Here is an 18,024-nt window from a genome sequence, read left to right as displayed (position 1 = left end):
TCTTTTGCACTTTTTTTCATTAAATCTATGGAAATTCTTGACTTTTTATTTCTCCATATGAATTTACTTACAACTTTTTCTAACTCACTAAAGTTATTTTTTGGAATTTTGATTGGTAGGGCACTAAACAGGTAGTTTAGTTTTGGTAAAATTGTCATTTTTATATTAGCTCTACCTATCCATGAGCAGTTGATATTTGCCCAGTTATTTAAATTTGATTTAATTTGTGCGAGAAATGTTTTATAATTGTATTCAAAACATTTCTGAATCTGCCTTGGCAAATAGACTCCCAATTATTTTATACTGTCTGCGGTTACTTTGAATGGGATTTTTCCTTCTAGCTCTTCCTGTTGTATCTTGCTAGTCATATATAGAAAAGTTGAGGATTTATGAGGGTTTATTTTATATCCTGCAACTTTGCTAAAATTGCTAATTGTTTCCAGTAGGTTTTTGGATGATTTCTTGGAATTCTCTAGGTATACCATTGTGTCATCTGCAAAGTGTGAGAATTTCGTGTCTTCCTTCCCAATTCTAATTCCTTCAATTTCCTTTTCTTCTCTAATTGCTGAAGCTAACATTTCTAATATGATATTGAATCATAGTGGTGATAATGGGCATCCTTGTTTCACCCCTGATCTTATTGGGAATGCCCCTTAGCTCTGCCCGTTGAACATAATGCTTGTTGATGGTTTCAGATAGATACTGTTTATTATTCTAAGGAACAATCCATTTATTCTTATGCTCTCTAGTGTTTTTAGTAGGGATGGGTACTGTATTTTGTCAAAATCTTTTTCAGCATCTATTGATATGATCATACAATTTCTGATAGTATAATCAATTATATCAATAACAAACCTATCAGAAATTGTAACAGTTTTCCTAATATTGAACGAACCCTGCATTCCTGGGATAAATCCCACTTGATCATAATGTATTATCCCAGTGATAACCTCTTGTAATCATTTTGCTATGATTTTATTTAAGATTTTTGCAACTATATTCATTAGGGAGATAGGTCTATAATTTTCTTTCTCTGTTTTTACTCTTCCTGGTTTAGGTATCAGCACCATATTGGTTTCATAGACAGAGTTAGGCAGAGTTGCATCTTCTCCTATTTTCCCCAAGAGTTTATAGAGAATTGGAACCAATTGTTCTTTAATGTTTGGTAGAATTCACTTGTGAATCCATCAGGCCCTGGAGATATTTTCTTAGGGTGCTCAATGATGGCTTGTTGAATTTCTTTTTCTGAGAAATGGTTATTTAGGTAATTAATCTCCTCTTCATTTAACCTGGGCAACTTATATTTTTGTAAATATTCATCCATTTCACTTAGATTGTCAAATTTATTGACATAGAGTTGTGCAAAATAATTTTGAATTATTACTTTAATTTCCTCCTCATTGGTGGTGAGTTCACATTTTTCAGTTACAGTACTAGCAATTTGGTTTTCTTCTTTCTTTTTTTAAATCAAATTAACCAGAGGTTTATCAATTTTATTGTCTTTTTAATTCATTTTTTATTAAAGATATAATTTGAGTTTTACAATTTTGCCCCAATCTTGCTTCCCCCCCAGAAAGCACTCTGTCAGTCTTTACTTTGTTTCCATGTTGTACTTTGATCCAAATTGGGTGTGATGAGAGAGAAATCATATCCTTAAAGAGAAGAGAAGTCTAAGAGGTAACAGGATCAGACAATAAGCTATCTGTTTTTTTCCTAAATTAAAGGGAATAGTCCTTGCACTTTGTTCAAACTCCACAGCTCCTTATCTGGATACAGATGGTACTCTCCTTTGCAGACAGCCCAAAATTGTTCCCAATTGTTGCCCTGATGGAATGAGCAAGTCCTTCAAGGTTGAACATCACTCTCATGTTGCTGTTAGGGTGTACAGTGTTTTTCTGGTTCTGCTCATCTCACTCAGCATCAGTTCATGCAAATCCCTCCAGGTTTCCCTGAAATCCCGTCCCTCCTGGTTTCTAATAGAACAATAGTATTCCATCACATACATATACCACAGTTTGCTAAGCCATTCCCCAATTGAAGGACATTTACTGCATTTCCAATTCTTTGCCACCACAAACAGGGCTGCTATAAATATTTTCGTACAAGTAATGTTTTTACCCTTTTTCATCATCTCTTCAGGGTATAGACCCAGTAGTGGTATTGCTGGGTCAAAGGGTATGCACATTTTTGTTGCCCTTTGGGCATAGCTCCAAATAGCTCTCCAGAAAGGTTGGATGAGTTCACAGCTCCACCAACAGTATAATAGTGTCCCAGATTTCCCACATCTCTTCCAACAGTGATCATTATCTTTCCTGGTAATTTTATTGTTTTTTTACTAAAAGGAACTATTGGTTTTATTTATTCAATAGTTTTTTTTTGCTTTTGCAATTAATAATTTCTCCTTTAATTTTTAGAATTCTAATTTGGTATTTAATTGGGGATTTTTAATTTGTTCTTTCTCCAATTTTTTTAGTTGCATATTTGGTTCATTTATTTCCTCTTTCTCTAATTTATTCATGTAAGTATTTAAAGATATAATATATCCCCTGACAGCCACTTTCAGTGAATCCCATAGGTTTTGGTATGTTGTTTCATTATTGTCATTATCTAGGATAAAATAAGTAATTTTTTCTATTTGTTTTTTGATCCACTCATTCTTTAAAATTAGGTTATTCAATTTCCAGTTTGTTCTGGGTTTATATCTCCCTGACCCAATATTGCATATGACTTTTATATCGTGATCTGAGAAAGATGTATTCACTATTGCTGCCTTTCTGCAGTTGATCATTAGGTTTTTATGTCCTAGTACATGGTCAATTTTTGTATAAGTGCCATGTACTACAGAGAAAAAGGTATATTCCTTTCTATCCCCATTCAGTTTCCTCCATAAGTCTACCATATCTAGTTTGTCTAACAATCTATTTACCTCCTTAACTTATTTCTTGTTTATGTTTATGATTCGATTTATCTAGATCTGAGAGTGGGAGGTTGAGGTCTCCCACTAGTAGAGTTTTGCTGTCTATGTCTTCATGTAGTTCTTTCAGTTTCTCCTCTAAGAATTTGGATGCTATCCAACTGGGTGCATATCTATTCAGTACTGAAATAACTTTATTGTCTATGGTACCTTTTAGGAGATTATAGTTTCCTTCCTTATCTCTTTTAATGCTATCTATTTTTGCAGCTGCTTTGTCTGAGATAAGGATTGCTGCCCCTGATTTTTTCACTTCAGCTGAAGCAAAATATATTTTGCCAACCTTTTACCTTTACTCTATATGTATCTCTCTGCTTCAAATGATAAACCCTTGGATTATTAAAGATAATCTTGAATCAATTGATTTGGTAAGAGTTAGGCAGAGGCATACTAAAGCCAGAGTACAAGAATACACCTCAGAAATTGAAAAAAATCTACAGCTCACTGCTTGGGATATTATTTTTATTGGTTATATATACTTGAAAAAAGTGATGAAGAAAATGTTAATGACCTGGATTAAACTTTTAAATATTATACATTCATTTTTTTTCCTCTGGAAAGCTAGTTTCAAAAAATTTACCAATATTTACCCAGGAATAGACCACTGGGTGATTTGTGTTTTGGGAATGGAAATACAGGAATTATAGAATGAGTAAAGAAAAAAATTAAAATTAAACTGTATTAAACAATTATTGAGTGTGTGCAGAGCATAAAATATTGGGGAATGAATGTGAGGGAGGAGAGACATCTGAGTAAAAATTCTTCAGAAACTAGCTTTCAACTGTAAACAGTAGAGCTAATGAGGGAAGGAGGGAGTATTACGTAGAGGGAGAGAATTCTAGAAGGTCTCAATCAGGGTAATTGACCAGGAGGGATTGTGCAGTGAGTTCTAAGTTTCTTGGACTGATTTGTGCATAGAATGATAACAGTGCATTAGATGATAGAAATATGCCTATTTAAAATATGCCTGATTGCTATATTCTGAACCCTCTTTAAAATGTCTAACCAGGAAGAAAATCTTGATCATTAGGTTTTTATGTCCTAGTACATGGTCAATTTTTGCATAAGTGCTATGTACTGCAGAGAAAAAGGTATATTCCTTTCTATCCCCATTCAGTTTCCTCCATAAGTCTACCATATCTAGTTTATCTAACAATCTATTTACTTCCTTAACTTCTTTCTTGTTTATTTTATGATTCGATTTATTTAGATCCAAAAGCAGGAGGTTGAGGTCTCCCACTAGTAGAGTTTTGCTGTCTATGATAGTTCATGATAGTATAATCAGCTATAACTGATAAAGTGGTTGTGAGAGGGGCTCTTGGAAATAACTTCCCTATTATTTTCTCTGTAGCCATTCTTTCCCCTTCCCAGTCCTTCTTTCGCTTAGCTAACAAAAGAATCTTTCTTATACACAGAATGAATAAGAGAGAAAGACAGATTGTGGGTTGACCCTAGGAGTAGGAGACCTGGTTGAGATCCCAGGACTACAATTTGTCTATCCTTGGGTATATTGACTGCCATGACACATTGTGGATTTTATAGTGAACCTTTAATGAACTAAAATTTTAAGATTTTTCTGATTAACTATTGTCTAGGCATGATTTTTCCCCTTTTATACTTATGCAGATTTCTCTTTTAAAACCAGGTATAGAATTTCTTACTTGGTTTTAGATGTCATCTAGTTAGAGCTTATATTGATGTTGAAGCCAGGAAAAACTGGGCAGAGAGAGAAATATTGTCATATTTTTCTTTTTCTGTATTAGAGACAAATATTGTAATTCTGACAAAAATTATAATCCTTTTCTTTATTGTTATAATACTTTCTTTTCTGTATAGGCCTTGTTTTGACAAGGCAAACCCTGTATTAGTAAGGAGTTTAACTAACAAAGCCCCCTCCTCAATAAACAAATCCTATGCACTTTGATTTAAACAGTTAATCTTTAAAACTGTTAATCCTTCCCCATACTACATAATGCTAACAAAGACTGACTCCCAGCTAAACTGGAGCCTCTGAGTTAGGGTACCATATATTCCTTAAAGCCAAAATACAGTTCTGAACTAAAACTACGCCCCCTCCCCACCAGCTGGAACACCACCTTCCATTATGTGTTGTCACTCCTCAGTACCACCATGGTACTACTCTGACCCTTTCTTTTTTTTTTTTTTAGTTTTTTTTTGCAAGGCAAATGGGGTTAAGTGGCTTGCCCAAGGCCACCCAACTAGGCAATTATTAAGTATCTGAGACCGGATTTGAACCCAGGTACTCTTGACTCCAAGGCCGGTGCTTTATCCACTACACCACCTAGCCACCCCATATTCTAACCCTTTCTTAACTCCACCCTAACCTTACTCGGCCAAGGTATATGCCTGACCTCACGGTCCTTCCCTTGATTCCTCCCCTTATGGATGGTGGACCAGACTCTCTTAAAAACTCTGATCACTCTACTGTCCTCCCTAACCCAACAGTGAATGTACAATTGTCCTGTCTTTCCTTAACTTCATGATGTTCTTTTAAAAACTCACTTCTTGGGGGGTGGCTAGGTGGCGCAGTGGATATAGCAACGGCCCTGGAGTCAGGAGTACCCTGAGTTCAAATCCAGCCTCAGACACTTAAGTACCTAGCGTGTGGCTTTGAGAAAGCCACTTAATCCCATTGCCTTGCAAAAACCTAAAAAAAAAAACCAAAAGAAACAAAAAAAATTCACCTCTGGGACAGCTAAGTGGTGCAGTGGATAGAGCACTTGTCCTGCAGTCAGTATGACCTGAGTTGAAATCTAGCCTCAGATATTTAATAATTACCTAGCTGTGTGACCTTGGGTAAGTCATTTAATCCCATTGCTTTGCCAAAAAGAAAAATCAAACTCACTTTCTCTGTCTTGCTGCCCCCTTAAAGAACCTTGTAAATTAACTTGTACCTTTTTTGCAGTAACCTATGAATTAAAATTTATGACCTTTCTTATATTTGTGGATCAGAGAAACTTGTGATTTCTTCACTATACTTGAATCCCCCACAGTCTTTGCAAGTCCCCTCCCCTGGTAGTGCCCACCTTCTAGGCACCCATCAACCATATTAGACTACCAGTATCCCTTTGGATGCTGCTTCTTTAAGCCAACATGTTCCTATGCTCATTAGCTTTGTATCACCTGTAAATTAGACTAGTATGTCATTTATCTTTAATGCAAATAATTGACAAAAGCATTAAATAGCATGGTGCTAATCATAGATTATTAGATCCTTGGGACATTCCATTAGACACCTTCAAAGTTTAGCTAGAATCTAGTCTAGCTCCAAATTACCCTATTTGTACTATTCTACATCTGTCAGTCTTATTTACAAGAATTATAGGTGAGATTTTACTTAGCTTTTTGCAAAGCATTTGATAAGGGCAAGAGAACAATTTCCCTCAAATATTTTCTCAAGTATTACCAACAGCATAGAATAGCAAAAAGCATTGAGTCTGGAATCTGGGAATCTGGTTTTAAATTGTTGTTCTGATATTAGCTGCATGATTTTGACCAATTCTCTTAAACTCTTTTGTTTAGGTTTGGTTTTTTTTTTTTTTTGCAAGGCAATGGGTTTAAGTGACTTGCCCAAGGCCACACAGCTAGGTAATTATTAAGTGTCTGAGGCCAAATTTGAACCTCTTGACTCCAGGGCTGGTGCTCTATCTACTGCGCCACCTAGCCTCCCCTCTTAAACTTTTTTTGGTCTCAGCTTCCTCATTTGTAAAAAGAGAGAAATGCATTCTATGACTACTTTAAAATATTATTTAATATTTTATTTTTTCTTCAATTGTATGTAAAATAATTTTAACGTTCTTTTTAAAAAAATTTTTAAATTCCAAGTCCTCACCCTCCTTCCCCTCCCCTCCTCATTGAGAAGGCAATTTGACATAGGTAATACATGTGGAAGACTACTTTACAGTTTATACATGTGGATGACTATTTTTATATTTTAAAAATGTAATGTTTTTATTCAGAACTTTATTAACACCAAAAAATTTGAACTTTCCCGTGTAAAAATGTTAACAGGGGAATGACTATGAAGTCCTAGTTCTGGATAAATAAATTTGGTGAACTTAGAGTTCTGAAAGTTAACTAATGACAGCTCCCTGGCTATTCTAAGAATAAGACATTCCCTTTCTCCAATCCCAAAATTTTCTCTTGCTGATCCTCATGCTTGGAACACACTTCCTCTTTCACTGCACTTAGACTACTGACCTTACTGGGTCCCTTTAACTCTTTCCATGTAGGAGCATGTTATGTTGAAAAAATACAAATTTTCTGCAAGTTTTATTTGTTATTTAGTTATTTTAGGTCCATCTATAGGGTAGTTAGGAAGAAACTAAAAACAACTGCAACAATTATTGATTCCTTAGGAAATTTGTATTTTTGGTCCAAATTTGGCACAAAATATTCAGCACTGGGACTAAAGGAAAAAAAAATTCCAGTACCAAGAGAGAGTTAAATCCCAATTAAAAACCCATTTTCTACAGAACTGGTGGGGAACCTCCAGTCCTTGGGCTGAATTGGTTTAGCAACTGCTAAGGCATCAGCAGGCAGGACTTAAAATTCAATAAATCTAGGACCTTTTCAGGATGAATTAATTAAATGCTTGACCAAATATAACCTTAGAATTATAAGTATTGAAATGACCCTTGGGAGAAAAAAGTTCCCATCCCTGTTCTACAGGAAGCCATGGTCAATCCTTCCAGTGTTAATCCTCGGTTAATTATCTCCAATATATCCTCTATACAGTTTACTTTGTAAACATTTGTTTGCATGTTGTCCCTCCATTAACTGTAAGCTCCTTGAGGACAAGGATTGGTTTTTTTTTTTTGTCACTTTTTATAATCCCAGGGTTTAGCAAAGTGCTTGTCACATTGTAGGCTCTCATAGGAGTGCTGTATATAAATGATCAGTTTGATCCAACCAAGCAACTAGGGAGCTTATCTAGTGGCTTGGGTTTGGTGAGATAAATGCTTTGTAATAATGGCTTTAAGTTTGAATGCCTTCTCTGGGACCAAGGTAGGAGAGGAAATAGTGTGTTCCATTTTCGTTGGTGGGGCGAGATGTTTTTGTGCTCCTTTTCTTGCTATATCTTTTCAGTAAATAAGTCTCTGTTAAGGCTAATTGATACTAACTAGTTAAATAGATTCTAAAGTGCTAATCAGTGGGCTAATCGAATATATGGGAGAAATACCAGCTATAACTAGCGATTGATGTAGGTGGGGGAAAGCACATCAAATGGAGCTTCAAGCTGATAGTATTGGAAGACACCTTACAGCTCCTCATAGTTGCTCCTAGAAGCCCAGAGGGAGGTGTAGCCAGACACTTTCTGTGGATCTGTTTGTTCAGTACAAGAATGAGTTGGGATAAGAGTCCCTTAAGGCTATAGGGTTGTATGAAGAACAGAGGAAAAAAACTTATATGTGAAACTACCTGTCTTAAGTATGTATAGCTTATTTCTTTTTTTTGTTTTTCCAAGGCAATGGAATTAAATGATTTGCCCAAGGTCACACAGCTAGGTAATTATTAAGTTTTTGAGTTCACATTTGAACTCAGGTCCTCCTGACTCCAGGGCCAGTGCTTTATCCACTGCACCACCTAGCTGCACCTGTTATAGCTTATTTCTTGTTAAAATAATATAAATATTTTATTTTTTTCCAATTATATACAATAGTAGTTTCTACCTATCATTTTTTGTATTGTTTTGAATTTTACAATTTTTTCTCCACCCTCTCTTCCCTTCCCCCATCCACTCACAGAAGGCAGTCTGATAATCTTTACATTGTTTCCATGCTATATGTTGATCAAAACTGAATGTGTTGAAAGAAAAATCATATCCTTGAGGAAAAAATAAAATACAAGAGATAGCAAAATTATGTAGTACATGAGGCAACTTTTTTTTTTAAATTGAAGGTAATAGTCTTTGGTCTTTGTTTAAACTCCACAGATCTTTCTTTGGATACAGGTGGTATTCCCCATCGCAGTGTATAGCTTATTTCTTAAAAATATATGTAATAAATTGAAATTATTAGTTTAAAAGTTATCCTGCTTTTTTGTGTGTGTGCCTCCCTTTGAATTCCATCTGTTGTCTTCTATGCCTTGAAAATGTTTCAGGTACCCTCTTCTTTTTTTTCTTCCTTTTTTTTTTTTTCAAGGTAATGGAGTTGTGATTTGCTCATGGTCACATAGCTAAGTAAATATTAAGTGTCTGATTTGAAGTCATGTCCTCCTGATTCTGGGACCGGTGCTCTATTCACTGCTTCACCTAGCTGCCTCTTTCCCTTTTCTTTAGTGGTATCACTTTCATTAGCCTCCTTGAAAATATCAATGGACCAAAGAATATCTACCATCTTGTGACTTTTTAGAGTAGTTCCAAATGATTTCCATGACGGCTGAACCATTTCACAGGTCTAACCAAAAGTATGCCTGTCTTCCCAGAGTGTTTCCAATAATTGTCTTTTTTGTTAAGTACTTAATAAATATTATGCTAATTGAATAGTGGGTCTTAAAACTGTATAGGTAGGACAAAGACAAATAGTGGAGATATAAGACTGAGGAATATAGACTGTGTACTGTAAACAGTGAGACAATTTTGAAAATTTTTTGAGCAAGGGACTAATGAAAAAACTGGTGTTTTAAGAAAATTTGAAAATATGTAGCATAGTTTGGAGAAGTAAGAAACTGGAGGCAAGAAATTCAGTTGGATAATTAAAAAATCAAGGTATGAGATAATGAGGGTTTGATTAAGACAAATGATTAATTAATAAATTAAGACAAAAGATTAATAACAATAGCAATGAACCAGAAAGGTTGAATGCAAGAGACATTTTGGGTAATAGAACCAATAGGATTTGGGATGAAGGAAATCGAAGCAGTAGATGTTGGTTTTGAACTTGGCATGATGTTACTATAAAAAAATAGGAAAATCAGGAAGGGAAATTCCTTCAAAAGACATTATTTTTCTTATGGGTATTTTGGATTAAATAAGGTGAGAACCTAGACCAAGCCTCACTCATTTTTGTATCTACCTTCTCCCCTAGGACAGGATCTTGTGGTAAGGGGTGTAACAGATTGATGCCTGTTGAACTGCTATTATCTTCCAAGTGCTGAAATCCTTAAGGCCTTATCTAGATTGAAAATGACAGCTCTACCATAGTGAGTGGAATATTCTCAATAAAACCATTTTAGGGTTAATATTCCTAGTGAAGTCCTCTCAGGGTTAAGAAATATTAAAGAAAGAACAAACTATTATTCTTAAACCATTTCTAGAAGAAAGCCCCTTGTATTCCAAACAGGTGGCTCACTCTCCTAACTTTTGATATGACTACTTTTACTGACTTCTAGAAGGATAATAGACTTTTTCCTGTGAGAAAAACCGTGCATTCCAAAGAAGCTCATAATTCTCTTCTTGTTTGATGATATGTAAACTGTTCCTAGACAAGTTACATTATTTCAGTAAGATAAGTCATAATTCTGAAAGTTATTTTCACCAGCTGGATGGTGAAGTAATATTTTATGAAAACCTTTCAACCTTTGTTGTTAGGGTTGATTTTCACAAGTAGAATGTAACTCTGAAGACTCACCAATGAGTCAACAGAGAGGGAGGATAGGGAGGAGGAGGGGATAGCTGTTAGGCCATATAATCTTGCTTGACTGTCAATTCGGGACAGCTCTTTGATCTTCACTACCTTCGTGAGTCTTGGAGTGTGTGTGCTTTTCTTGAAAAAAAAAGCCAAAATAAACTTTTTCTTTTTGCTCAGAGGAGTCTCTATATTTTTAAGTGAATTTTTATCCCACAAGATGGTCATAAAAGTAACTCTGTATCATCATGCATCATTCTGTATCATTCTGTATCATTAATGCAACTCCTCCTCCCCACTTGTCAATAATTTCTGAATGAAACTTTACTCAAGCTTATTTGCACAGGTAAATAAATATTCTGATAATTGTGCTTCTGCCTATGTTTGTGTTCTTCTTGCCTTCACTGTTCTCCAAGGAACTTGCTTATTTTGCCCTGTTCATAATAACTGTATAAGAATAAGATGATGATGTCCTTCATTCTCCAAGAGGATCATGACATTGGGGAGGTGATGCCATCATATGCACATGAATTGGATTTGAGTGAGGGGTTGCTGTGCTAAGCCTCCAGACTCACTTTCTCCTTGTCATCTGAGTCCAGGGGCTGGGTATAAGTCAGTACGACTGGATTCAACCCTGGATGTGAGGTGATTGGGGTTAAGTGACTTACCCAAGGTCACACAGCTAGTAAGAATCAAGTGTCTGAGGTCATATTTGAACACAGGTCCTCCTGACTCCACAGTGCCTTTATTAAGAGTGTATCAGATATACAATATTTTGTATACTTTATATATTAACGAATATATAAATGAATTATTTGACTTAGAAGACATATGGTATCTGTATGATTACATTTGTAGCTACAATTCTCTGCAGTTCAGTTTTCTCATTTACAAAAGGATGAGGATATCCCCCTGAGTCCCTTTCTCCTCTTGATCTAATTTTCATAAGTGCCAATTGACTGGGGCAGCTAGGTGGCGCAGTGGGTAGAGCACCGACCCTGGAGTCAGGAGTACCTGAGTTCAAATCCAGCCCTAGACACTTAATAATTATCCAGCTGTGTGGCCTTGGGCAAGCCACTTAATCCCAATTGCCTTGCAAAAACCTTAAAAAAAAAAAAAGAGCCAATGGGCTGAATGAGGAGACACGTGATTGGCCAACCTGGATAATGACATTCATGCACCAGAGTGGTGATCAAGTAATCAAAGCTATCCAACAGTTACTTCCATATTTTTCCAGCGTTGCCATTGCTGATCGCAACTCCCTCCATTCATACTTCCCCACTACCACGTACTATATTTTCTCTCTCCTTTCACTCTGACTCTGCTGTAGGGTCGCTGAGTGGCGCAGCAGACAGATGGCCCTGGGGCCAAGAAGCCCTGAGCCCCCCTACCAGTGCCCAAGCCAGTGCCATCTGCGGGAGCCTGGGATCCTAGAAGCCCAGGAACGCCTTGGGGCAGCAGGCGCTTAGCAACGGAAGGCGTGAAGCCCAAGGCGGGTCTCGGAGTGGGTGGGGCCACGGTGAGGTCGGGCCTGGACGGCTTAGCCGGTGGGAAACCGCGAGGAAGGGCTCGGGGGCGGGGAAGCTTGTGTGCGCGTGCGCGGCTGCCCTTCCACCCTCGCGCGGGTCTAGGGACGCTGGGGGCCTCGATGGTTGCCAGGGTGACAGCGATACAACATGGCGGCCGGACCCTGAGGCTCGCTACCAAGTGGGCTTAAGGGGAGAACCCGCATCTGGGGACTCCGCCTCAGGGAACTCCGGGAGTGGAAAAGTCATCCTCCCCTCCCCGCCTCCCCTTCTCTTCCTCCGCCTCCGCCGCATAGCGGCTGGTGGTCTCTGGGCCAGCCCGGTCCTGCCCGGCCCAGCCCGGTCCTGCCCGGCCCAGCCCGGCCCAGCCCAGCCCGGCCCGGCCTGATTCGGAGCTGAGGATGAAGAGTGAGTCAACGGAGCCTGGCGAGTCGGGGAGTGGGGCTGGCCGGGCCGCAGAAGGGGGCCGACCGGGAGCATGGGGTGGGGGCGCGGACAGTCTCCACCCGCGCGCGGCCCCGGCCGAGAGGGGAGACCCGCGGCGGCGGGGGGAGGCGCCGGGGCGAAAAGGGGGTGAGGAGCGGTGAGGAGGGGCAGGGGCGGGAGGGCGCCCCCCGGAGAAGCGGCCTCCATGCAACCTTGAACCCGCACCGGAAATTTATCTCTGCGGGGCTGCTGAGGTCACCTTGATCCCTGCGTGGGATCGTGAGGTAATAGATGAGGACACTGAGGCCGGGGCAGACGGGGGGTGACCCGCCGGAGGGCGCCAGAGCCCGGGCCGGCCCGAGCCCCCGAGCCGGCCCACCCGGGAAGCCACTCGCCTTCCCCCCGCAGCTCGCCTTTTTTAAGGCCTGCCATAGGCAGGTAGAGAAAGAAATCCCATAGAGCCTCCGTCTCCCGGAAGTTGCCAAGCTACCAGTGCTTCTTAAAGATTCCTTTAAGAGAATCTTCTCCTAAAACAATTAGGACTTTTTTTTTCCTTCTTCTGTTGGTGATGGGCACAGGAAAGGTTCAGTTGTGGGAGGGGGCGCTTAAGGGTGACTTTGGATAGGAGCTCCTGTTTTGACCAAGTTGAGGGGATAAGATGGAGAAGTTTAGGATGGTTTTTGACTTGGTTTTTGTTTGGCTTTTAGAACGGAAAGCTAACTTACAAAACATCTTTCCACTAGGCCACAAAGCTTCATTTCTTCCCACTGTGAGGGGCATACACAATGACCCCTTCTGCTATTCACAAGTGAGAACAAACTCCGTGTACTTGAAAGAGCACCGGACCAAATTATACATCTTAAACAGAACTGTCAGTAGCTTTAAAATGATACCAATTTATACAGAATGCTCTTGGAACATACACAAGTGTTAGTCATGAACATTTAATAAAGTAAAATCTCACATTGAATTTTAATATATGTGAGTGGTTTACTTCTGCTTACCCGGAAACCAAACAGTCCAGAAAGCTTGACTAGGCAAAATATGAAGATCCTTTTGTATCATCAAAATAAGGCTAAATTGTTGTGTGATTATAGCATCTACATTTTGAGAAAAAAAAACCCGATTCTTTGAAAATTTGTCATTGTATATGATATAAGCTGAGTATTAAGTCAGACCATTCCATTTAATCACAAAGGGGAAATGACTGTAGTTTTTTTCTTTTGTTGTATATTGTTTACATCTTTTCTTTTTAATGCAGTGAAATATTATAATTTATGAATCGAGTATTGAAACAGTATTGCAATAGTAAATCTAAAAATAATACTAATAATAACTGACATTTATATAATGTTTTGTCATTTACAAATTGTTTTATATATATATTAAAAGTCATCCTATGGGTAGCATAATAAACATGGTACTTTAAGGTTTATAAACTTCTTTATGTACTTTACCTAATTTTAGCTTTACAACAACATTGTGAGGTAGGCCTTGTTGTCCTCTTTTTACAGATGAGGAAACTGACTCCCACAGACAATCACAGAATCACAGAATTTTAGAGTTGGAAAGGCCCTCAGTGGCTATCATATTCCAAGAGTCCCTACTATATATGGCATAAGGGATAAGTGTTCCTCCAGTCTCTGCTTAAAGACCTCTGCTGAAGGTGTACCTATTAACTCTCAAAGCAGCTATTCCACTTTGAGATAATTGTAAACTTTAGGACTTTTTTCTTATTTTTTTATTGTTTATTTTTTTATTTAATATTCTCATTTTGTACAATTAATGTTATTTTTACATTAGTAAAATATTCTTGTTTAAGAGTAAACGAAATACCCCCTCCCCCCCCATAAATATAGACTTGCTTCAGCGATAAAATAAAGGGGAGAGAAAAAAAATTAAAATTAAAAAAATAATAGTAATAATTGTAGGTATGGCCAGGTGGCACAATGGACGGAGCACCAGCCCTGGACCCATGAGCACCTGAGCCCACATCTGGCCCTATACACCCAACAATCACCCAACTGTGTGATATGCAAGCCACCTGAATCCCACTGCCCTGCAAAAACCAAAAAAAAGGAAAAAAAGACCCAAAATAAAATAAAATAGTAATAATAGTAGGTATGGCTGGGTGGTGGACAGAGCATTGGACCTTGAGCCAGGAACACCCAGGTCCAAATCCAGCCTCAGACACCCAAGGATCCCCCTGCTATGCGGCCCCAGGCAGGCCACCCAGTCCCATTTGTCCTGCCCCCCCCAAAATAATAATAATAAAAAATATGCTTGAGTCTTTGTTCCAAAACCAACAACTCTGTCATGGGTGGATCACATTCTTTAGGATAAGTCCATGGCAAAAGTTACTTCCATATTTTTCCATTGTTGCCATTGCTGATCACAACTCCCTCCTTTGGTATTTCTTCACTACCATGTACTATATTTTCTCTCTCCTTTCACTCTGACTCTGCTGTAGGGTAGCTGAGTGGGGCAGCAGACAGATCCTGGCCCTGGGGCCAAGAGGCCCCGAGCCCACATACTACCCCTTAGGCCCAGCATCCACCTGGCCCTGTGGTCCCAGACAGGCCATCCAATCCCAGCCCCTTGCAATAAGTAAAAAAGAAAATGTGTTATATCTGACCACTCTCCCCCCCATGGTCCATGCTCTCCTCCATCATTCACATCCCCACCCCTTCCCCCTGTCCTCCCCCTCCTTCTTACTCCAGATGCCTATACCCCATTGAGTATATATGCTGTTTCCTCTCCTAGCCACCTCTGATGAGAGGGAAGTTTCCCTCACTCCCCCTTGCCTTCCCCCCTTCCATATCATTGCAATAGCTCATTATAGTAAAGAAAAATATTATTATATGAAATATCTTGGCCTATTCCCCCTCTCCTTTTTCTTTCTCCCATTACATTTCCCTATTTTTTCTATTGACTCCATTTTTTTACACCATAGTTTATCTTCGAATTCAGCTTTCTCCTGTGCTTCAACTATAAAAGTTCCCTCTACCTGCTCTATTAACTGAGAAGGTTCATATGAGTATTATCAGTGTCATTTTTCTATACAGGAATACATGCAGTTCATCATCATTAAGTCCCTCATATTTTCCCCTTCTCCTCCAATCTCTATGCTTCACCGAGTCCTGTATCTGAAGATCAAACCTTCTGTTCAGCTCTGGCCATTCCAAAAGGAACCTTTGAAATTCCCCTGGTTCATTGAAAGTCCATCTTTTTCCCTGGAAGAGGACATTCAGCCTTGCTGGGTAGTTGATTCTCGGTTGCACTCTAAGCTCTTTTGCCTTCCGGTATATTATATTCCAAGCCCTATGAGCTTCCAATGTAGTTGCTGCTAAGTCCTGTGTGATCCTGACTGTAGCTCCGCAGTATTTGAACTGTGTCCTTCTGGCTGCTTGTAATATTTTCTCTTTGACTTGGGAGTTCTGGAACTTGGCTATGATATTCCTAGGGGTTGGTTTTTTGGCTTCTCTTTCTGGGGGGGGGGTGGAATTGGTGGATTCTCTCCATTTCTATTTTGCCCTCTTCTTCCAGAATATCAGGGCAATTTTCCTGTAGTAATTCTTTGAAAATGATGTCAAGGCTCTTTTCCAGATCATGACTTTCAGGTATTCCAATAATTTTAAAATTATCTTTCCTAAGTCTGTTTTCCATATCAGTTGTTTTTTCAATGAGATATTTCACATTTTCTAATTTTTCATTTTTTTGGTCTTGAAGTATTGATCCCTGATTTCTGGTAAATTCCTCAATCTCCCCTGAATTCTATTCTTTGTCTGAAGGATTTGTTCTCCTCAGAGAGTTTTCTTATCTCTTTTTCCATCTGGCTCATTCTGCTTTTTAAAGCATTCTTCTCCTCCATAACTTTTTGAACTGTTTTATCCATTTGACCTAAGCCAATTTTTAGCATGCTATTTTCTTCTTCGTTTTTTTGGATTTCCTTGACTAAGCTGCTGACTTCATTTTCATGTTTTTCCTGCATATCTCTCATTTCTTTTCCCAGTTTTTCTTCTAACTCCCTCATTTGATTTTCAAAGTCTTTTTTGAGCTCTGTCATAGCCTGAGCCCAATTTCTGTTTTTCTTGGAGTCTTTAGATGTAAGAGCTTGTACTTCCTCATCTTCAGACTGAGTATTTTGATCCCTCTTGGGCTCATTTGCAAAATATTTCTCAATTGTTTTCCTCTTTTTTCCTCTGCTTGCTCATTTTTCCCAGCCTGCGCCTGTTTTGGTGGTGCTTCTTGAGTTTTTGGGACACTCCTACAAGGGTCTCAGTGTGTGAGGCTCTGTCCTCCCTCCTGGTCTGTGAATGACCATAAATACCCCCCTCTGCCATGGGGCTGAGGTGGGGGGGGGGCTGCTGCTCTTCGGGGGGGGGGCTAGACTGGGATCAGGATCTGAATGTGGTCAGAGCCCCAGATTCCTGTTCCAGGGGCAGAGGACAGAGCTCTGCAGTCTCTCTCTCTTCACTCCCCTCCCTAGGTTCAATGGGCTCATGCCCTGGGGGCTCCTGCTTACCGGCTCCACCTGCTTCTGTTCCTGGATCTGGGCTGTGGAAAGACCAGGTTGCTGGCTGTGTGCCCTGAGAGCTGGGCCCCTCGTGCTTGCTCTGGCAGAGGTCCCCCCACTGTTCCCCCACTTTGTGCCCGGTGCTCCCCAGGGTGCAGCTCAGGAGACTCCCCCGCTGCTGTGAGCTGAGGCTCCCAGCGCCCTGGGGCTGCCTCCGGGAGGCTGAAGTTCTTTCGCTCTAGCAGGCCACCCCTCCAGTGGGCCGCCCCTCTGACCCCAGGGAGCAGAGCCTTTCTGCTCTTTCCCAGGTTACCTTGAGTAGGAGAACTGCCTCACTGGGTCCCTTTGTGGGTTCTGTCTCTGGAAAGTTTAGTTAGAGTCCTTAGCTTATGAGTTTTATCAGAGAGCGCCTAAGACTCAATCCTTTCTTGTCACCATCTTGGCTCCGCCCCCCCCCCCCGGACTTTTTTCTTATAAGAAACTTGAATTTGTTTCTTTGTAGCTTCTCCCCATTATTCCTCAGTCTGCCCTTTGGGACCAGATAGAACATGTCTAATCCCCTTTACAGATGCTAGCCCTTCAAAAACTTGATCACAGCTATCTTGTGCTCTATGAGTCTCTTTCTCTAGGCTATATATCTATAACCCTTTCAAGCAAAGCTCTTTTATAGCATAAACTTCGTCCTTCATCATCCTGATAGGCCAGTTTAGCAAGATCTTTATAAAATTGTACTGCCTCAAGCTGATCATAATACTTCAGATAAGGTTAGAGCAAGGCAGAGTACAGAGGGACTTATTCCTGGAAGTAGTAGTGGGGAATTTTCTTAATTGAGAAGAAGAATCTTTTGGAATGGTGGTATAATGGTTGTTAATAAAAGGAAGTCATAGTGAAAGCAAAGAAATTTATTAGTATGCTAAGGAAGACTAATCTCACTGAATGGCAGCTTCAACTTCCTACAGATTTAATTTTTTTAAAGTAAAATTTTTTTGAATTTCA

General features: G+C 39.5%; 1 protein-coding gene across 2 annotated transcripts in view; it reads left to right on the top strand.

The window, feature by feature from the left end:
- Positions 1-11,957: 11,957 nt before the first annotated feature.
- Positions 11,958-18,024, top strand: part of MOK (MOK protein kinase) — a 125,157-nt gene continuing 119,090 nt past the window's right edge. Inside the window, exon 1 of one of the 2 annotated variants that reach the window (XM_074213136.1) lies at positions 11,958-12,494. In XM_074213136.1, the coding sequence (XP_074069237.1) occupies positions 12,488-12,494 (7 nt within the window). In that variant the 5' untranslated portion in view covers positions 11,958-12,487. The remainder of the gene's footprint in view (positions 12,495-18,024) is intronic. The other variant, XM_074213137.1, reaches the window with a different exon arrangement.

This window comes from Macrotis lagotis, chromosome 1, assembly GCF_037893015.1.
Source record: "Macrotis lagotis isolate mMagLag1 chromosome 1, bilby.v1.9.chrom.fasta, whole genome shotgun sequence".
In the NCBI taxonomy this organism is placed as follows: domain Eukaryota; kingdom Metazoa; phylum Chordata; class Mammalia; order Peramelemorphia; family Peramelidae; genus Macrotis; species Macrotis lagotis.
The sequence above is the reverse complement of the archived record's forward strand: the minus strand, read 5'-3'. Positions and strand labels throughout refer to the sequence as shown.